Genomic DNA, 23,076 nt, shown 5'->3' with positions numbered 1-23,076 from the left:
CCCATCGTTATCAGCACTGCCTTCCTTTCACGACTTTGTGAAAACCATGACCCTCACAAACGCAACTGCCTGCCTATTCCACACCTAGTGTGCGCAGATGAGCGCAGCTGGACAGACACACACAACCATGCTGACTGCCCTCACCTCAAATCCACACCCCTCAAGGGCTCAGCAGCCCCACCCATCCTTGCGCACATCCACTCTTCCAAAGCACGAGCAGATGCTCCATAGCTCCTCTCCTCAGACCTTCAACACGCCCTCCTACATCCCCACTGTAGCTCCCTGCTACCCACTGAGGAAATTGAAGCCACCAAGGAAGAACTGACACAAGACTCCTCCACCTGCCCATCCATCTGAGCTCAGGCCTCACCATCTGCCCCAGCTGTGGAGGACTCCCTGCTCCTCCATCTCAGCAAGCCCACCTCTGGCACATGGTCCTGGACAAGACAAGTTTTTCCTCTCATCTGCATCAATGATGTTTTTCCTTCTTAACTAGCTCTTTTCTGTAAGTGCAATGAATAAAAAACTTAGAATAAAAAACTTTCTCTCAAGCCCACTTGGCTCCCATCAATTACCATTCAACTTCTGTTTTAGCAAAACACAGTCAAAGTCTGTCAATACAGTGGCCTCAAGTCCCTGCCCCCATCTCAGCCAGGCTTGTGCCTCCTTCTCACCAGCCCCACCCCCAAGTGGCAGGCCACACCCAGTGACCCATTGGCAGCAGCCCTGCCAGCCCACGGCCACCTGCTTCCTTCCCCATCGACTGTCATCCTCCTTCCTCCTTCCCAGCTCCTCTGCCGGGCTCTCCTCCTGCCCCACCTCCCGTGTCGAGTGCCAGGGTCCCAGTCCTTGGTCTCCCTGATGGGCTCTCCTCCTGCCCCACCCCCTCCTGTGTCAAGTGCCCTAGGTCCCAGTCCTTTGTCTCCCCACACACAGACTCCCTCCTCCAGGGCTCTCATTCGAGGGCAGGGTCTAAATCCACCTATTCACCAACAACCTCCTGACCTGTACTTTGAGCCCAAACCCCTATACTGAATTCTCATCCAACTGCCTACTAGACCCCTCCACTCTCATGGCTAGTTGGCATCTCAAATTTAATGCACCCAAAACAAAACTTTTGATCTCCCCACCTCAGGTGATGGCAACCAGACCAGCCCTCTAAATGCTCTGGTCCCCTGGGCATCACTCTTACCTCCTCTCTTCCTCTCACAATCATCCAATCCATCAGCAAATCCCATCAGCCCCATCTTCCTACTTCATCCAGCCCTGAGCTCTCTGCACTCTCCCTGCTACCACACTGGTTTGCGCCAGGATCATCTGTCACCTCCTAGCTAGACACCAGCTTCCACCCTTGCCACCCGACAGTCTCCTCTCAATACAGCAGCAAGAGGAACCTTCTAAAACATACACAAGGTCACGTCATTCCTCTGCTCAAACCCCTCTAATCCCTGCCCATTTCACTCCCTGCCAAAGTCCTGAGAATGGCCAGATGGCCCCACGGCCCCACAGTACCCAGGTTCTGCATTTCTTCTCTGCTTTGATCACTCCACAAAAGTCAGGCTGGTCTCCTTTTGGCTACTCAAACACATGAGGCAGGGTCTCTCCTGGAGGAAGCCCCCTTATACTTGCTGATCACTCTGCCTGCAATCTTCTTCCCTGAACAGCCACATTACTAACTTACAGATATCCCTCAACTCTTTCCTGCTCAGTGAAGTTCACCCTGATCACCCTATTTAAGATACAACCCATCCCTTCTCCCTATCCTGCTCAATTTCTCACCACATTTTCATCTTCTAACATGCCACATAAAATACTTATGTTTACTGCTAATCAACAGTAATAAGACTGTCTGATAGAAAGCAAGATCATGGTTGAAGAAAGCTTTGTCTGGTTTGTTCGTCAATATAACTCAAATGCCAGAAATAGAGTAGTAGCTCAATAAATGTGTGTGTTCACAGGTACATGAAGTTAAAGCTTCGTATAAACTGCTCGAAAACCATTTCCTAGCTTAAGGAACATGTTTCAGTAATAATCAGATCTGTATTTATTTGATTACAACAACTAAAAGATGGATGTGTCCCCTCTCCACCAGCTGACACTGGAATTGAAGGGGGGCATGCTGCCTGGAACCAAAGAGGGACACTCACCACTGCAAACATCCTCACCGGGAGACTTACAAAGTGTCACAGTTCAGGCATTCCAATAGCTATCTCTAGTGTATTCTTTGCATTCAGACTGTACTCTCAGTACTTTCCACTCAATTATACAATAAGAGATACACATTTTTAAAGAAACATACTTGACCCATCAAGCTAAAATCTAAATGAATGGGGAAGAGCCAAGGAAAACTCAACCTTACAAATTTGAATGTGAAAACTATTTTGCCGCAGAGACAGCTTCAGTGCAATAATCTAATAAATGCCTTCAGATGCACAGTAATCTATAACATAATAGACGCTCCTCAATATAGGATGGGGTTACATCCCAATAAGGCTATCGTTAGTGGAAAAGACCCTTAATCAAAATGCATTTAATATGCCCAACCAATGAAACATCATAGCTTAGCCTCACCTACCTTAAGCTCAGAACACTCACATCATTGCACAGTTGGCAAAATCATCAGGGCTGGGAACTGCAGCCCCCACTGCCCAGCTTCGAGGGAGTTTTGGGATGCATGTTGTTACCCCAGGAGAGATCGAATCTCAACATCGAACTATTTCTTCTGAATGCATACTGCTTTCACACACTCACGAAGTCGAAAACGCATCAGTGGAAAAATCCTAAGTCAAACCATTGGAAGCTGGGGCCATCTACGCTTTACAACAGTAAAAGGAAACACAGACCTTGAACAGGCGTGACCACCGTCCCTTTGAAGTGCGGGTTGATGTGTATGTTCTTGGGCTGCTGTGGAGTCACGGGTGGCGGGGTCATCATCATCCTTGGGGTCTCTAGCTGGGGAGGCATGTGCATTCCCTGAGGCGGGGATGGGTGGTGCGGGTGCTGCACCGGAAGCAGCGGCTGCAGCTGCTGAGGCTGGAACAGGCTTCTGATCGGCTGCTGCTGAGGCGGCGGTGGCGGTGGAGGGGGAGCCTGGGGCTGTGGAGGAGGAATTAACCTTGGAGAATGAGTCTACAAATCACAAAAAAAAACAAAAGTTCACCGAAATCAACATTTAAAAGAATGCTGATGTGTTACAAATTTACAGTGATTGCATTTTTTAAGTTACAATGTAAGAAGTCTGTAGTAACAACTTGTATCAAAATAGCAGGATAAGGAAGCTTCTCTACTTCTTCACAATGAGGGCTACAGTCTCACAATTGAGTCAATCTCAAGGCAGGAGGGAAAACAGCCCCAAAGCACCCAATGTGAATTTTGAAAAAACAAAAAATTCAGTTCAGGGAATTGAACTGCCCACACTGAGCAAAGCCCTGTGCCAGGGACAGAAGAGCAGCTGCCATAGCCCTCCCTGTAGCAGCCCTGCATCCCCCTCCAGGAACTCTGGTAAGCAAGGCAGGAGATGCGCACCAGTTACCCTGCTCTGGAACTGAGGCCTGAGAACAAGACAGGGCTACAAAGAGCCTCCAGGAGAGGCTGGGAGGGAGCTTCTCTGAGAGGGTGACACCTGAACTCAGTGATAAGAAGAGAGAGGCGCAAGGCAGAGTGAGGGACAGATACCCAGAAAGAAGCAGAAGCAGCACTGACCCACCTGCTTAGTAAAACCAGGAGACCAGGAAAGAAGGTAAGAAAATTACACACTCAAAGTGATCAGAGATCTCAATTCGAGAGTGGTTATTTTATCAAACAGTCACTAGAGAGGAAGAAATCAACAACTGCAACAGCTGCTGTCGACTAAATCTTCCCCACATTTTAAGTTCCTACTATAAGGTCAGCAGAGAAAGTTAGCTGAGCTAGCTCCCCACAATCCTATAAAGTAGGTCCTATTTATTCACCTCCTTTTAAAGACCAAGTAGCTGGAAAGCAGAAAAGCTGGAACGCAGAAAAGCTGGAACTGGAATTCAGGCCATCTGATTCCACAGGTTTTGAATCACTAACCAAACTGATGACACAGCTAATTAGCAGTAGACCACTACTAATTCAGTTGTCTAATTTTACAAGCATTTTCCCTGAGATGATGCCAAATTATGGAGGGCTTCTGAATTCCAAGTAAATGATCCATTACTATGCCATAGACAACATGTATAATAAGGGATCACAAATGATCTCTTTGGTAGGAAAACGATCATTCACAGCTGTGTGAGATGAACGAGGGTAAAGAAGACGGAAGGAGACCATCTAATAGGCAATGGCGAGAGATGAATCAAAGGAACAGCCATAGTCTGACAAAGAGCAAGAAGACATCTCAGAGGAACAATGAGTAGAATTCTAAAACTAATCTGTGAATGGCTTTGGCCCACCTATCCTTCCTCAGGGAAGATGTTTCAAAAGATTCTGGTACCAGCTCACATCCACTAGCACACATGCTCCCAGAATGCAGTATGTTCCCCCTCCTTAACTCATCACATCTGTGCACATTTGCCCGTGAGAGTGGGGATCTTGTCTATCTTATTCACCATTGTATCCCACAGATAGCACACTAACAGACACAGGGACACCCAAGTTAAATTTTAATTGAACTGAGAGTGACCACAGTGCATGGTCATTAATTCAAGACCACAGAGTTCTGAGGGAAAGATCATGTTTGTTTGATTAAACAAGTGACATTCAGGGCCTGTGAAACACATGTCTGGAGAGGTACAGGAACAGTTGGGAGATGGAGAAAATGGAGCTGGAAAGAGGTTAGGCTAGAGACTAAGACTCACGGAGAAACAGTAGGTGACAGCAAGAGGAACAGTGCTGGGGAGACCATTGAGGAAAAGGAGGACTAGAACAAAACCTGAAGAAAAATGCAATTAAAGAAAAGGGCATTTCAAAACTGTTCAAAGAGATTTTCAATGCTCAATACCAAAAAACCAGGAAGTATTTAAGGGGATGCCAATGTTAATTAGCTTTTTATAATCCATCCACAACATATACATACTGTAACAGTGCACTGTACCTCATAAATATATGCAATTAAAAATAAAAGTTTAATTTGAAAACAAAAAGGAAGGTCAAAAGGGAGAAAGAAACCGTTCTAGAAGATAAGAGAATACATCCAAAATCTCATATGCCCAAAAAAGAGCTGCTCAAGACAAAGAGACCATGTGTGATGCCCAAGGCCCCAGAGTGCGGTCCAACTGGACAAGGGGTCAGGTGGCATCTCAGAGGGCACCATTCAGGACAAGGAACAGAACGGAATCCAGGCAGCAAAGAGCCAACCAAGGAGAAAATGGGTACAAGCAGAGACATGAGCCAAAAATATTCTTTCCAAAACTTTGGGGGTCAAGACTCAAAGAGACAAAATAGCTCTGGAATGGGGAGTGAATAGGATGGAGAAAGCTTGCGATGTAACAGAACGCAGTTGGAGCGGAGGATACAACAGTCCTGATCTCATCACTGATCAGCAAAGATGAGACTATCGCTTACGAAGCTGTGTCAGTCTTAGGGCGGCTGTCTAGTTTACTCCTAGTACACAGTAGGCTCTAACAGTCCAAATCAGTCACATTACAATCCAGAGATACAATGTCACCATCAGGATTGAGGACAACTGAATATCCGTGACATTTTTAAAAGCATTCACACCAACTCAGTTCAGCCTCTCTAAGGAGGCAGGTGAGAGATACATGCATGCTCTTCCCTTCTTTGTAAGCAAGAAAAGAGAGTTCAGCAACTTTTCCAGGATCAGAGACACAATTACGTAAACACTGGCCTCATATGAGAGTTGTCTGGCCCCTAAAGAGGCCAAAATAATGAAAATGGTTATTCAACATACAGTAAGTGGAGGTTTGCGGCGGAGACAGAGCAACGAAGGAAAAAAAGACAAACTGTAAATCCAGCCTTTCTGCTGTTAGAGATGCTCAAAAACAAAACAGTTGTGTAAGCAAACAGCAGTTCCTAGTACCATCAAATTGTGTATGCCCACCTACTCCTCTCCCTTTACCCATCAGAGGTGGAATTCTCATGCTAAAACAAAAATTACCTCTTCTACTTTATTATTTTACAAATGAATGGCTCCTGAAATATAACATTTCAACAGAAGTGAAACGTTGTTTTCTCTAAATTCAGATAAAAATGTAAAAAGGGCATGTGGTAGACACAGTGGACATATATTTGTATTAAGAAAATTTTTCCTTGAAGATTGACCTAAGTAAAAAGCCATACAATCCCTAAAGCTTAAATGAAAGAATAAGTTGGGCCCAGTGGCTCACGCCCGTAATCCCAGCACTCTGGGAGGCCGAGGCAGATGGATCACTTGAGGTCAGGAGTTCGAGACCACCCTGGCCAACATGGTGAAACCCAGTCTCTACTAAAAATATTTTTAAAATTAACTGGGTGTGGTAAGCGCCTGTAATCCCAGCTACTAAAGAGGCTGAGGCAGGAGAATCGCTTGAACCCAGGAGGTGTAGGTTGCAGTAAGCCAAGATCATGCCACTGCACTCCAGCCTGGGCAACAGAGGGAGACTGTATCAAAAACAAAAAAAGAACAAAAAAATCAATAATTTCTGTTTCTGAGATGTGCCATCTCTGAAATACAAAGGAAATTCTAATTGAAATTACAGGTACATGATTTATTCCTAAACTATAGACTATGAAAGCTTTGTATGGAGGACATGGTAATAATTCTGAGAAACTGCTATTTAATGAACAAATCTATGGTAAACAGTATAAAGATATTTTTTTTTTTTTTTTTTTTTTTTTTTGAGACAGAGTCTCGCTCTGTCGCCCGGGCTGGAGTGCAGTGGCGCAATCTCGGCTCACTGCAAGCTCCGCCTCCCGGGTTCACGCCATTCTCCTGCCTCAGCCTCCGAGTAGCTGGGACTACAGGCGCCCGCCACCGCGCCCGGCTAATTTTTTGTATATTTTTTAGTAGAGACGGGGTTTCACCGTGGTCTCGATCTCCTGACCTCGTGATCCGTCCGCCTCGGCCTCCCAAAGTGCTGGGATTACAAGCGTGAGCCACCGCGCCCGGCCAACAGTATAAAGATATTTTTATAAAATAAACAACTTCTGTCTAAATTCTATCTGTAATAACATCTTTCAAATGTAATGCACTCAGAAATACCTCTCTAGAGGCTTTAGGTAGCAAGGTCCCACAGCTTATGTCATCTTAGGGCATCAGGTCACTTATTAATTCCTCCTCTGGAAGTATCTGTGGTACAGGATGATTTCTTACTACCAGATGACTGGAGTGCTGAATTTCTAAGACTATATGCAACATCACATGAGACTATAAAGCAGAAACTTCAGCCCTTACCCCTGCTACTAACCTTTCATTTCAGACTAAGAAGAGAGAAATGTATACTAGCATACCCACAAAAGCTTACTGCCATTTGTTCTAAAGTTCTAGGGCTACTACAAGAAAATCTGAAGTTACCACGACAGGAGGCTGTGTAGGAAGCAGCGCAGGTCTGTGGTCCTTCATCCTGCCCCTCTCGGTGCTCTCTCTTCTCTGGTCCCCCACACCACGACACATCAGTGGACCTCCTCGCCGTCCTCCCCGCCTGGAGCTGTAGCGTCCTTGTTTATGCTGTCGCTCCCTTTCTTCAAATTCAAGCAATGCTGCCTTGGCCTCTGCTGAAAGCTCTACGTGAAAAAATGTGTATGTGTTAGTTACTTTCTGAGAGCCCAAACTGGAGGTCTAGGGAGAGAACACGAAAGAATGATGTGACAATGAAACTCTGCCACAGCATGTGCTTCACCCGCAGTAAACACTCAACTAGCAGCGGCAAGTATGATACAACCAGCAACACACACAACCCACTAGTGAGATCTGATAAAAAAGAACAGGCTTTCCTTTATGATACAATGCAAGTGTTAACAATAAATTTTAAATTATTTTCATTTGAGACCACTGATATGTGCTGACTGAGGCTAAAAAGAAGCTGAAGTGAAATTTAACCACTGCCCTCACACTACAAGGCATTTTGCAGTCCCATCTTTTTTTTTTCCCCCGAGACACAGTCTCACTTTGTTGCCCTGGCTACAGCACAGTGGTGTGATCTCTGCTCCCTGCAACCTCCACCTCCCAGGTTCAAGCAATTCTCCTGCCTCAGCCTCCCAAGTAGCTGGGACTACAGGTGCACACCGCCACACCGGCTAATTTTTTTGCATTTTAGTAGAGACGGGGTTTCACCACATTGCCCAGGCTGGTCTCGAACTCCCAAGTTCAGGCAATCCATCCGCCTCAGCCTCCCAAAGTGCTAGGATTACAGGCGTGAGCCACCGTTCCCGGCCTGCAGTCACACCTTTTACTGATGGTGCATGACATCAGTCAGAAGCTGTCTCTACCAGTCCTACAGCAGTATGATTTTCTTACTGAAGCCGGTAGAAGTATTAATAGCATACGATGGCACATAGACGCAAGACCACAAATTCCTGATCATTCTCACTTAAAAACAAAACTATTAATGAACTCACTCCGAAGTCAAGTTGATTTAATAAAGAATAAAAAACTCAATTTACTACATATCATTTCAATTTTTCGTATTTATTTTCTTAAAACTTTACTGTGAAGCCTTCTCATATGCATGCAGACTGATAGAGAAGCCAAATCAAACGAGAGCAAAGTCACATGAGAAAACACTCATGCAAACACGTGTGGAGTGTCCAGCAGCTGCTCGCTGCTCTGCCCAGTGCTTTAGGGATACAGAAAACATGGGCACTGGCCCTAAGAAACTTCAGATGGCACATTCTTCTAGGTTCCTAAAGGGAAACGAAAATGATTTAGCCATATATGGTCCTTTTACAACACTAGCTAAATTGGGACAACAGATCTTATGCCACATTTTCTGAAAATGTCACTGAGTATACCAAGACACCTTCTCCTGCCTTCTTCCCCAGCCAAGGGTAAGCTTTCAGTATTACCAGAGTCTACCTTCTACCTTGGATCCCATCATCATCTCCAAACTCCTCCAAAATCTCTATGCCACATTTTTCTTGAAATTGTTTCTGTGGTACTCCTCTCCCCTTCAAATAAAACTAGACCCCATTTGAAAGAAAATTTAATCTCTTCTTAACCAGCATAGACTTTTATTCTAATCTTGACTACATGATTAGTTCACACACACATTTTACGCAGTGAATCAGCAATTATTTTTCTAGTGGTTCTGAGTGTCAAGATTAATTTCACTATCCTCAGTAATAAAATGGTTTCAAATGACATCTTTAATCAGCAAGTAAAAATGCTTTCCTCCAATTGAGACAAGCTGTCACAAAAGGTCACCAAAATATGACAGGATGGAAATTACATTTGTAACTTCAACTGAAATGTTAATTTCCCTTTAAGTGTTTTCTGAACTATGTCCAGATTCTAAAGAGATACATACCTCAGTGTAACAAAGTTTTACACTGCACTGTCCCTTTCTAAAATGTTAAGAAAAATATATTTGCATGCAAATAATTTTATAATAGTTGAAACACATACAGAACACACAATTTGGCAAAATAAAAATAACAAATGATAGTCTGAGATTTTTTTAAAAGACAACTGAATCAAGAAAATTTTAAAGGCCCTGCAAATACAAGGACCATTAAGTATAAACCCTCGAACAGTGAGCTACTGCTGGCATTAGCAATTCTGAATTGTTTGTTACTACCGAGAAAGATCTCTTTCCCACAGATCCTCTGAAATTAATGATATTATTTCAAGAGAATATTTTGTGGGTGTACAAGCAGGTTCTTCAGGCTACAGCAATAAAAAACAACTTAACATGTAACATGTGCCAGTGAAACTTAAAATAATCTGGAAGCCTACTCACAGATAATGAATTAAAAATAAATGCAGTCTTTCTAACTAAAATAAATGCAGTCTTTCATTTATGACTTACAACTGCTTTCTAAGGCAATCCAAGGGCTACCTCCTAGATGAAAAGAGAGCTCTCAGCTTGCAGGACTGGCAACTGGGGGACACTGGTCAGTGACACCATCTTCAGAAATGGCGACTGGCATTTTCACAGCGAACCATTCCTTACACGTGCCTGCTCTGTTGCCTGGCTCAACTGAGCTCCAGGAGGGAGTTCAGCACTTACACCCTATGACATCCTCTGTATGTAATGAATTAATTTATTTCCTAAGTATGTAGTTCTGTACCATCCTTGGGAAAACTGAGAACACTGTCACTCAAATCTTTTTCTGTAAGGTTTAATTTCCACAATCCTGATAGAGCAAAAAAAGCTAGTCAATTAAGATCTTAACCTAGATGAAAGCCCAGAATTCTACTTCTAATCCAATCTGCATTCAAAATACCAATCAACAACTGTGCATAAAACTGTTCCTTAACTGCTGAGGCTGTCATATGTATGAATGTTTTTCACAGAGATGTGAATGTGCAAAAAGACTAAAAGTAACCAAAACTCCCTCCTAGCTTGGAAGAGAAGTCGTTTCACATGTAAACTTTTAGAGTCAGAAATTGGGGATACCAGTGCATCACTTGATTCTCCCTTTTAAAGAATGAAGTGTTCTCAACACTAACGATGATATCAGCGAAAACAAAAAAAAAAGTACACCTCATATAAGACAACAGGTACTCTGGTGGCAAAATATTTTAATCCCATTACAGAGTAGGCAAACAGCTTTACACAATCAAATAAATGCAATTATTTCTACAGAGAACCTGAGACTGTTCAGGTTTTTTTATTTTGATCTCTAAGAGCACACAAATAAACTGATGTGTAAAAATGTATTCAAATGTCTAGTTTACCAAATACTGAGGCATTATCTCTTTTTCAATACGTATTTCCTCAGATATAAAATTCATCTTTTGTTTGGGGGGAGGTGCTGAAGGTAACAAGAGAATTCACTCTTTTTAGGAAACCAATCTTTTGATGGACAGAAAAATCCTCCTTTGTGTTGGGAAAAATCCTAACTTTACAGTTATCTGAAACTCACGTTTCCAAGCACCAAGCTTTCTTAAGTAATAAAGAACAGAAAAAGGTACTTTTAACTATGGTTTCACCTGCCCTATCATCTTGCCAAACAACCACATTCTACACAAATGCAGTTAAGTGCTTTTTTATTGTTTCCGAGAATGGTCACTAGTCAAGCTGCATATGTTTATAGCTACTCTGCCTCTAAGGGTCTCATACTCTTCCCCCATAATTCAAAGGAGAGGACTTGCCCACCACAAACCAACCTTTCCAGCTTCTTGTCCCAGAATTACATGAACATAAAGTTGCCAGATGCCTTAAAAAGCAAAACAGATTTAATACAAGTTATTTAAATACACGAAATTGTCAATGACCTTGGAAAGAACAAAATGAGGGAAAGTCCTGAGAAGAAAGAGATGCAGGACTGAAATAGACACTAAGCACACATGCAAGCTGACCATCACTGCAGAACAAGGATGTTACTAGTGGCTGGGTGGAAGCACAATGAACAGGGATGAGATGACACAGCTGGAAACCAGGGAGGTGGGAAAGGCAGAGAGGCACCACAAATCAGGGCAGGGTGGTACAGAAGAGGGAAGACGAGCCACGAAATCCACAGCCGGCCGACAGGGAGCAGACTACAGAGTCGGGGAAAGGCCCCCATTTGTAATGCTGTCTAGCAAGTGAATTAATAGTCTTAGAACTTGTAGCTACCTGGGGAGTTCTCAGTGACTATGCTTTTATACATCATGTTTTAAATGTATGTAACCAAAGCCACAGCCCAGATAACAAGACCCAACAAAAGAAGCAGTAGTGATGACTACTCCTTCTCTTCCTCCATCCCTCCCCAGTTCAGGAAGCTTTATACCTTCCAGGTAGTGGCTGTGGGTTGCCCTTAGAATTCCTTAGTATTCTGCCAGGTATGGAGAGCTTTCCTTTGTTCATCTCATCCCAAGCCAAGACTGACATGTCTCTGCTCAAGTAGACTGTTTTGTGATATTACCAATTCCTCCTGTTGACGTATTTTGTTTATTCCCATCCTTCTGTTTTAAGACCTTTGCTCCATCTTTCACCTAAGGCCAATGCCAGACTCTATTTCTTAGAAATTAAAGATGCTTCTAAGAAATCTGCTTCAGCTCAACTGGCAACTTCATATCATAACTTGAAAAAAGTCTAGGGAAATCTTGGGCCACAAGATGGAGTGGTAGTAAACTAGACCACAAAGAAAGAGAGAACAAAGATTCTAGAAGAATCTCTCTGAACAATCTTGCCTAGTAAATTAAGATAATATTGGTTGACTACTGCTAACTCGTGCATCTTTGGAGCTTAGTGTCCTCCCACAGAATTCGTATCAGGCTCATGTTCTGGACAAAAAAACGACTATGAATAATGGTTTTAAAAAGTAATAAAAGTAATCATGAAAGGTAAGTCTTGATTCTTATCTAGACCAAGACCAGACGGCAGGCAGAGCCCGTGTCCTCCCGCCCTCCTGCCTGCCCTCCTCCTTAGAAGGACAATATCCCAGTGGTTCTGGAAGCACCAGTGCAGGAGCAGCACTGCTTGGGAACTCATTAGAAACACAACTTTCTAGGCCAGGCGCAGTGGCTCACGCCTGTAATCCCAGCACTTACGGAGGCCGAGGAGGGTGGATCACGAGGTCAGGAGTTCAAGACCAGCCTGGACAATATGGTGAAACCCCGTCTCTACTAAAAATACAAAAACTAGCGGGGCATGGTGGCACACACCTGTAGACCCAGCTACTCGGGAGGCTGAGGCAGAAGACTCAGTTGAACCTGGGAGGCAGTGGTTGCCATGAGCCAAGATTGTGCCACTGCACTCCAGCTTGGGCAACAAAGCGAGACTCTGTCTCAAAAACAAAACAAAAAAAATACAACTATTTTGGGCTCTACCCTATATCTAATCAATCAGAGAAGCTGCGAGTAGGTCCTAAAATCTGTGTTTTAACAAGTCCTCTGAGATTCTGACGCTCACTCAAATTTGGAATCACTGCTTTATTCTTTGCAGTGGACATTGAAAAACACTGTATAATGAGGGGTAGGGTCACTATTAAAAGTCTCTGTGAATCAGCAGCAGTCTGTAGTAGACCTTTCACACAGCAAGCTTTGCTCAGAGTGATTATTTCTATAAACGAGTCAACCTGTCTCATTAAAGTCAGAGGAACTGCAGAAAACACACAAAAAAAGACAGCTATGAAGACACTAAAAGGTACAAAATATAAACCAGTCTTGTCCAGAATTCGTCCTGACAACCTCAGGGTCTTGGGAAGGGTCAACATGGCCCCATAGCTACCATCCCCATGCCACCTTTTCAAGACCAGCCAGAACCTCATAGTATGTACAAGAGCAGCAAAAAAAAAAAAAAAAAAAATTTTTAAATTATCTTAAACATTTTATTCAAGCATTTTAAATCCATAAACAGCAATGATTTTAAAGAATGAGTTTTACAGTACCATAACAGCACTCACTCCAAAGTCCAGCCACTCTCCGGATGGCAGCCACAATTACCTAGTCAACCTTCTTTGCCTACTTTGATTAATTACAACAATACTATGGAGGAAGTTGAAATGAGAGTGAAGGAGGATGGGAGACAGGCAAAAAAGTTACCCAAAGTTTCTGGAATGTTCCTTCTCTCTCTAGTTACATCTGAGAGCCTAATAATTGTTCCTTCTTTCCTTTCAGTTTTGAAACGTAATCGTCCAGATTCTTCATCATCTTCTTCTTCTTCATCTGATTCTTCTTTGATGTCCTTTTGAAGTTCCAATGTTTCCATACCTCCCTACATTGCAGACACACAAGGCAAAAAAAGGACAGTGAGTTCATATTCTTTTGAATTAAATATTAAAGAATGCTAAAATATTTAATTGTTTATATTTAAGTTGTAAAAAATACTGCAAAACGTCCTGTTAAAAGGCCACATGAAACCCTAAACTGACTCCAGGAGAAAATAACCTTAAACATTAACAGTTAATGTTAAAAAAAAAAAAAGGTCAAATTCTTGCTTGCAATTAATAGACAAAGTCCTACACATCATTGCTGCTTACACGTCTGAGAATAAACGAATTACAAAAATTCCTGCTGGACTTATTGCTTTGAGTTTAATACAGATCACAGTGAAGTTAAATGTATTAATTAAACTCACACTAAAGTTCTATGAGTTTACTGTAACTTAAAGGCTCAACATTTTATAACTCCTGACCCCATCTACCTTCCCCTTCATTGCCAGACAAGCAGTCCAAATGTGCTGTTGTACTGATGCAGCCTCCAAAATTCTTTCATCATTTCTCACTCCTTTTTACTTCAATCTCACTGTCTAGAGTTAATTTATCACCATCTTTGACTGAGACTATTGAAAAGGAGAAACTTTTTTTCTTCAGTCATGTCTTCACACTAAAACCAGCTTTTATCTGAAATTTTATTATATCAGTATTCCCTACAAAAATTTTCCCTAACCCCAGCCCAAATTAAAAGTAATTTCTTTGTGGACAATTCTTACTGCCAAGTGTCACTCATGTTCCTAGTGAAAGAATCACCTCTCACCTCAGATCAGTCTCTGTGACCCACTCTTAGACATAAAATAAGTACCTACAAAGAGCAAGGTTAATTTAGATACTTTTTACCAATGTAAGAAGAATATATTTGCTCCTTTAGTCTCATGATTTGTAATATGCAAATGTTATTTACTCTTAATAGAAGTAACAGTGAACTTTATTAGAAAATGCACAAGAAAAAAATGAAAACAAACCAACGACACAATCATTTTATATTCTTGCTGTTTTCAGTATTTTCTATGTAAAAAGACCAACTACAAATGCACACACTCTACTATAAATCCTCCCAGTGGAGAAAGATCTTCCAGAGCGCAAATGCCTGAAGAGCAGATGACAACCGTAAACTACAACTTTCACCTTAAGCCTGACAGTTACAACACCCCCACTCAGTATGCTGACGTCCAGCATACTGCAGAATTTTAAAGTACCAAAATCTCAGGATTTTTGCTGGTTTGATACCATTTTTTCTGTACTACTGAGTGTTTGAAATCAGAATGGATGCCTGCAAGGTACGTGCTGCACCATACTTTCCAACAGAACCAAAGCCAGCTTCCTCAGGACGCCTCTTCTCCACTCCCATGATGCTCTAGAGCAGCACTTCTCCAATTCAATGCCCAGTCATCAGTGGGAATCATGTTGAAAAGCAGATTCTGACTCAGCCGATGCAGGGTGGGGCCTGGGGTTCTGCCTTTCTAACAAGCTCCCAGGTGACACCAACATTTCAGGTACACAGACTACACTGAGTAGGGTAGCAAGGCCAAAAGGGAGTAAAAGAAATCACTACCAACAAAGCAAAGATTCTACAAAGTCATCTTCAATTCAACTACTAGCAACTGTAAGCACAGTTTAAAGACTTTCCAAATAAGTTTAATGTAAAACAAGACAGCACTGAAATTAATATAGCTTATTCTGCATCCAAATCTCCATCTAAGGAATCTAAAGAGGATAAAGATGAGTTGAAAATTGTTTCTTCCTAGATATTTACCCTAGAGAAATGATACCTTATGTTCAAATAGACCTATAGGAAAATGTTTATTCTACTCAGGATCACTAAAACTGGAAACCCTTAAATGTCCTTCAATGAATGAATGGATAAACTGTTGTACATCCAAACCACAGAATGCCACTTCGCAATAAAATGGAATGACCTATTGATGTAACAGGGATAAAATCATAAAGGCATCATCATACTGAGTAAAAGAAGTCAATCTCAAAAGGTTATACACTGCAATGATTCCATTTATATGATATTCTCCAAGGAACAAAATTACACTGGTAACCAGTAGTTAGGAAAGAAGGAAAGGTATGGCCACAAAAGGATAGCACGAGGAGTATTTTTGAGTGATGGAACCTTCCTAGAATGCAAACTTCTGGTCCAAATCTTGGGGCTCAGTTAATCCTTGAACTACATCAAAGATTAGGGAAACTAAACTGACAGACACCAAACACAGCTGATACGACTTGCTGAACTGCAGACCATTTGACAACATTCACTGAGCTAGACTTAATTCTTCAGTCTCTTATTCTAAATACGGGGCTTAAAAAATCCATCTCCCTTGACCATATGGTTTAGAAAATTAACCTGTCTGCCAAAATGCTGACCTTCTGTATAATTTCTTTTTTCCCTGAGACAGAGTCTTGCTCTGTTGCCCAGGCTAGAGTGCAGTGGCGCAATCTTAGCTCACGACAACTTCTGCCTCCCGGGTTCAAGCAATTCTCCTGCTTCAACCTCCCGAGTAGCTGAGATTACAGGCACCCACCACCACGCCAGTCTAATTTTTGTATTTTTAGTAGAGATGGGGTATCACCATGTTGGTCAGGCTGGTCTCGAAATCCTGACCTCGTGATCTACCCGCCTCGGCCTCCCAAAGTGCTGGGATTACAGGCGTGAGCCACCATGCCTGGCCTTCTGTATAATTTTTAACAAATATTACCTAGCATGCCATTGACAAGCTACATTCCACTGGTGGGTAGTGTGCTGCTACAACACAAAAATCAAACTATCCTAAGACTATGTTGTGTAAACATTTAAATGTGCATGTAAATTTTTCATTTCACTATAGACATTACCAAAAATAGTCAAAGGTTTGATTTTTAGTTACTGACTTATTGTGAAAACCTGAAAGATTTATTTTTAATTCTTAATACATAGTGCATATGAAAATCACCATCAAAGTACTTAAAAAAACAGAGAGGTCCACTTAGGCTTTATTTCGTAAATGTAGAAAGAACTGGAAAAGCAAAGAGGGAACGATACTCAGACTTGTATATATTTTGAAGTTCTCCAGCTAATTCTGAAATGAAACTATGATCTCAGTGTTCTGAAAGAAAATTCAATATTCTATCCCAAAATCTAAACAGAAACAATGGGTAGTTCTCTAAAACACACACACACACACACACACACACACACACACACACACACACAAACACACAGTCTATATATATATATGTAGAGAGACAGAGCGCGAGAGAAAGAGAAAACATTCCTTACAAAAAGTTCACTAAGTTTTTAATGCTTATTGATAGAATAATTGATACATCATCAAATAAAAATGAAAGTCATTCTACCAACAGTGAAAATTTATGGGTTGGAAAGACTAAGCAAACTGTGCAAAAATTAGAAGAAAAAGAATTACAGACCAGTGTCCTTCATTAATACAGAAACAAAATCCTTTTTAAAAGTAAAAGTACACGGAATCTCACCAAATATAAAAAGGTTAATACATCACAACCAAGTGGGGTTTATCCAGAAACATGAGGTTGATTTAACACTCAAAAATCAGTCAAATCTTACCTGAAGAATTCCAAATCTACGGAGATACTCCTCCTCCTCCTCCTCCTCCTCCTCCTCCTCCTCCTCCTCCTCCTCCACGAGGTGGGGCTTAAGTTCCTTTCCTCCCCTCTCCCCAGAACCCCATCCCCTTAAGGTAGCCTAGACTTAGTGACTTGTTTCCAAAGAACTGAATAAGGAAAGAGAAACTGGCAGACACTGCCTGACCCAAATGACCAGGGTGGGCGCTGCCGGGGCGTTGTGGATGTCATGTGCCCAGTGGCACAAGGTTTCCATAGGGTTCTTTACAAAATCCACAACCTCAAGCTAATCATGAAAAAAGCGTCAAACAAACCGAGATTGGGAGACATCGTACAGGATACTCAGCCAGCACTTCCTAAAGCTGTCAAGGTCATGAAATACAGGGAAACACTAAGAAACTGTCACACAACAAAGGGGAATGGAGAGACAACAAATGGGGTACGTGGCTTGGGTCCCAGACCAATGAGAGGCCATGAAGAGAAAAACCAGTCAAATGGAAATAAAATCTGAAACATAGTTCATCATTTTTTTAAGTTAATTTAATTCACAATAAGGAATAAAAGCCATATAATTATCTCAGTAGATGCAAAAAAGCAGCATCAACAAAATTCAATACCCATTTCTGATTTTTAAGAAAATCCCAGCAAACTCAAAATAGAAAAGAACTTCTTCAATCTGATATAAAAACATACAGCTAGCATACTTAATGATGAAATAAACATTTTCCCCCTAACATCAGGAACAGGCAAGAACGTCTGTCCTGAATGTTTCTAGTCACGGAGTACCGGAGGTCAATGAGAAAGAAAGAAAGAACGAAAGAACGAAAGAACGAAAGAACGAAAGAAAGAAAGAAAGAAAGAAAGAAATGGATATAGACTGAAAAGGAAGATTTTTTAAACTGTCATTATTAACAGGCAATATGATTATTAAGATGTTAGTTTCTCCCAATGTGATTTAAAAACACTATCCATTCTCTATTAAAATCCTAACCAGACTTTTAAGTAGTTATTCACAACTCCATTCCACAATTTATACAGAAATTCAAAGGACCATGAATAGACAAAATAATTAAAGGAAGAATAAAATTAGTGGATTTACACAACATGCTTTCATGTTACACTAATCGAGACTGTATAGTACTGATATAAGGATACAAAAACAACGCGAGAACCAGAAAGAGACTAAAACCTAATTTTACTGTCAGGACAAGCACTGTGGCACTCCAAAGGGAAAGGAAAGTCATTACAACAAATAGTGGTGAACAATTAGAAAAACGTATGGAAAAAATGGAAGCTCATACCACACAGAGACACACACACACACGCACATATTGAGACAGATCATAATCTTAACTAAAATTAATACTGTAAAGTGTCCAGAAGAAAACAAGATAATAACTTTGGAGTAAACAAAGATTTCTAAGGTCACAAAATTCTTCATACTTCAACAAAATTAAAATTTTCTGCTCATGAAAAGACATATTTAAGAAAATGAGGCCGGGCATGGTAGCTCACACCTGTAATCCCAGCACTTTGGGAGGCCAAGGTGGGCACATCACTTGAGGTCAGGAGTTCAACACCAGCTTGGCCAACGTGGTGAAGCCCTGTCTCTACCAAAAATATAAAAAATTAGCCAGGTGTGGTGGTACGTGCCTGTAATCCCAGCTACTCAGGAGACTGAGGCAGGAGAATCACGTGAACCTGGGAGGCAGAGGGTGCAGTGAGCCGAGATCATGCCACTGCACTCCAGCCTGGGCGACAGAGTGAGACTCCGTCTCAAAGAAAAAAAGAAAATGAAAACACAAGCCACAAGCTCAGAGAAAATATTTACAATACGAATACGTAATATGAAATTATCTCCCAATGGAATGATACCCAGAATATACAGACAACTATCTATCTCTATCTAGAATATATGCAGTATGTATGCATACATATTCTCCAGAGAAGACACATGTAGAAAATACATGTACAGACAGCATATCTTCTATATGAAAAATATATAGGATATATATAGCATATATAGAAACAAAAAGACAACCCACTTTTTTTTGAGAGACTAAAACTAGAAGCAAAGAAGATATACGAAAGTCCAATCGCACATGGAATGGTGCTTAACATCATTAGAGGTCAGATAAATGGAAACTAAAACCACGATGACACACCCACTAGAAGGATTAAATCAGGAGATTGGCAACATAAAATGATGAGGAACAATGGAGACTCCCCCACAGTACCGGTGGAAGTACCAAATGGTGCAGCCACTTTGGAAAACCAATGGCGGTTTGTTATAAAAGTAAACATACCTCCAGACCGTCTCAGCAATTCCACTACTTGTTAATAACCAAGAGAAACAAAAACATACGTCCACAAAAAGATGGATAATATGATCCTTTTAGTAGCTTTATTTACAATAACAAAAAAACTGGAAACAACCCAAATGTCTATCATTGGGAGAATGAACAAATGGGGTACATCCATAAAATGGAATAAATTTTTAATACACACAACTACTTGGATGAATCTCAAAAACATGCTGAGCAACAGAAGCAAGACACAGGAGCACACACACTATATGACTACATTTAGGTGATGTTGCAGACTAGGAAATGCCAATCTAGGTATAGAAATAAGAACAGCTTTACTCTGAGGAGTCAGGACTGAATAGACAAAAACGTTCTGCGTAATGGAACTGTTCCTTATCAACCAAGGGATGGTAACTTGGATGTACACGTGGATCAAAACTTACTGTACACTTTACATCTATGCTTATCTCTAAATGTAAACATTATCACCATTTCACAAGTATTTTAAATGGTGCAAATATGTTTTTAAAGCTTCTCTCATTTCTTCCTCTACACATGCCAAAACTATCTGAAAATGGCAAGTCTTTTTAAATAACTATGTTAGAAGACAATGGCATAACCAGCACTAATGTGGCTGCATAACTATAAAGGATTGATATTTAGTCTTTATAATTAGATCTAACTTGTTTCAAATATAGTGATTTCTCTATATGAACCAAGGAAGAACATTAGTTAAATAAAAGGAGTCACCTAAAATAGGCTGTTCAATTAAAATTAATTAATTGCTTTTAAGTTCTATAATTAAGATTCTAATATAGACCTTAACAGAGCTCCTAGAATGAAGTCATCTGGAAAACGGCAACACCCTTTCTGCCAGTCCTAAGCAATGCAGAGCAAGGCGTGCGGCAACACGGATGGAGCACAACGGGATGCTCAGCAACAACGCAGATATTTAGGAAAAGGAGTCCAGGAACTAGGAAGACACCAAAACAGAGGGATATGTGGCACATTAAAAATGGTACTCCTCCCTGAGGACTACACAGTTTATTTAGACTTCTAAAAAAGATGGATCACAAGCCCTTCAAAACCAAATCCTACAAAAGTTGAAATACTAGCAACTTCTACCTCTCAGCACTTAAAACAGTATTATGCACACGAGTTCCCAATAATTATCTCATTGACTAATATTCTACAATGCAGCCGGGGAAAAAAAAAAAAGCCCAAAATATTTATTGCTAGTGGAAAAGACCAGCACATCACCAGCCTCCAGGAAGGACAACTGAAAGTCCTAAGATCAAGAGCATCACAAAAAACCTGCCGTCATCACAAAAGCAAGCAACATAAACAAAGTAAACTAAAACCATCAAGGAAAGGATAAAAAAAAACAAAAAATCACAAGAGTGAAACAAATGCAACTTCTAGCTCTTTGCCTTCCAAATTCAAGGGTCGGCATTTTAACTACCCTATGTTTCCCTGTCTCTTCATATTTAAAAAAGGAAAAGAATATTTACTTATAAAAGTTATTTTGCTTATAGTAAAAAAAAATTTTAAATCAGAAAATATTGGAATACAAAGACTAAATAACTGCAGCATTTAGCAGTAATCATTATTACCATTTCCATCTGCAACTACATAGACTTTTTCTTGAGAATTACACACACACATTTAGATTTGCAGTTACAGGGGGCGCTGAAGGGGAGAAGAATTCTATCATCTTGCTCTTTACACTTAATGCATCACGAGCACCTTTCCAAGCCAAATAGAGCTAAGACGACACTTGGTATACACTGCACTACACTTTACGGCTAGGCCATGATTTAGTCTTCCATACACTGCTTCCATTTACTTTCAGTGCTGCAAACAAATACTTGATACATATACCTTTGAACACACATTCTTTAGGATACATTTTTTAAAGTGGAATTGTTGAGTCCAAGGACAAGAGCTTTAAAGCTTTTAATACCGTCAAGAACAGTGAAGAGTATAAGATTTTACTCTACTTGCAAGCTAACAAGTTAGTTGGCCACCATTTCACGGAAGCTGTAAGAAGGCCAAGACTCTTCGTCAGAAATATGGAGACTAGGAGAATGTTATTTGTATCACTAGCAGTAGCATTCTGAACCAGCTCCAAGAGGCCCCACTCCCAACTGGGCTTTGTGAAGAGAGCCAGGTGACCCTGCCCACATAGGAGGTTGTGTTATAGGAGGGATCTCTCTGCACAGGAAACCCTGAATGTGTCACAATGGGCAGTCAGCAAGCCTGTCCTTGACTCCAGAGGAAGACACTGCATCTGTAGCTGTCTGCTACACCAGAATCCTCGAAAAGGTATTCCAGAACAAAGGATAGGCAGTGATTTGTTTGCTTTGCTCACAAAACCTGCAGCTAAATGAAGGACCCTCAGAAAACTGTCTCCTGACAATGTTTCCAAAATGCTCCCTCAAGTCAATCAGACTACATCTGATCAATAATTCTGAGGTCTGTCAATATTAAAGTAGGTTAAAATTCTCCATTTTCTTTTAATTTTTACTGAATATATTTTCATACACTTATTGTTCATTTGCTTAATCAAGTCCTGAATTACTGTCACATTATTTGTCGTTCTTTTTCTCCCTCCTCCCCCACACAAGAGACACTGAAAATCAAAATTTAAAAAAAATCACTCTTTTTTTTTTTTTTGGACAGAGGGTCTCACCCTGTCACCCAAACTGGAAGGCAGTGGCGCAATCACAGCTCACTGCAACCTCCACCTCCTGGGCTCAAGTGATCCTCCAACCTCAGCCTCCTGAGTAGCTGGGACGACAGGTGTGTGCCACCACACCTAGCTAATTTTTTGTATTTTTGCTAGAGATGGGGCTTCGCCATGTTGCCCATGTTGGTCTCCTGAGCTCAAGTGACCCATCCACCTAGGCCTCCCAAAGTGCTGGGATTACAGGCGTAAGACACAGCACCCAGCCAGGTCACCATTTTTTATAGTAGCCCTCTTTTGTTTTAATATATTAATGAGGACTGTCCAGGAACTGAAGTTAAAAACATCTAGAACTAGAAGGCACTTCCAGAAGGCACCCAGGCAATGATAATACTTGTTAACATTCTTATTCTTTAACTGCCTTGCAATAAAAGTTTATGTAACCATCATTTGAAAACTGAAATCTACAAAACCTTTCCCTATTTTAAGATACGCTATAAATATTATGGAGTATCAGGGAAGAATAAAGAAAATATTGTTACCTAAAAACTGAAATAAATTACAAGGAAAAACGAACAATAAAATTAGTTTTCCAACTTCAAAATACCACAAACATCCAAGCTAAAAGAGGAAGTTCAAACCCATCGCAAAGAAGCTAAAAACCTTGAAAAACGATTAGACGAATGGCTAACTAGAATAACCAGTGTAGAAAAGTCCTTAAATGACCCGATGGAGCTG

General features: G+C 41.0%; 1 protein-coding gene across 11 annotated transcripts in view; it reads right to left on the bottom strand.

Moving 5' to 3' along the window:
- Positions 1-23,076, bottom strand: part of RBM33 (RNA binding motif protein 33) — a 140,000-nt gene that overhangs the window by 68,316 nt on the left and 48,608 nt on the right. For 6 of the 11 annotated variants that reach the window (XM_055269800.2, XM_055269801.2, XM_063642378.1 and 3 more), the window contains 3 exons: positions 13,589-13,760; positions 7,475-7,683; positions 2,844-3,129 (listed from right to left, as the gene is read on the bottom strand). In XM_055269800.2, coding sequence (XP_055125775.1) covers positions 2,844-3,129; positions 7,475-7,683; positions 13,589-13,760 — 667 coding nt within the window. The remainder of the gene's footprint in view (positions 1-2,843; positions 3,130-7,474; positions 7,684-13,588; positions 13,761-23,076) is intronic. The other 5 variants (XM_055269802.2, XM_063642375.1, XM_063642377.1 and 2 more) reach the window with 1 other exon arrangement.

This window comes from Symphalangus syndactylus, chromosome 6 (genome assembly GCF_028878055.3).
Source record: "Symphalangus syndactylus isolate Jambi chromosome 6, NHGRI_mSymSyn1-v2.1_pri, whole genome shotgun sequence".
Taxonomy (NCBI): Eukaryota; Metazoa; Chordata; class Mammalia; order Primates; family Hylobatidae; genus Symphalangus; species Symphalangus syndactylus.
This window is presented reverse-complemented; position numbering and strand designations above follow the sequence as displayed.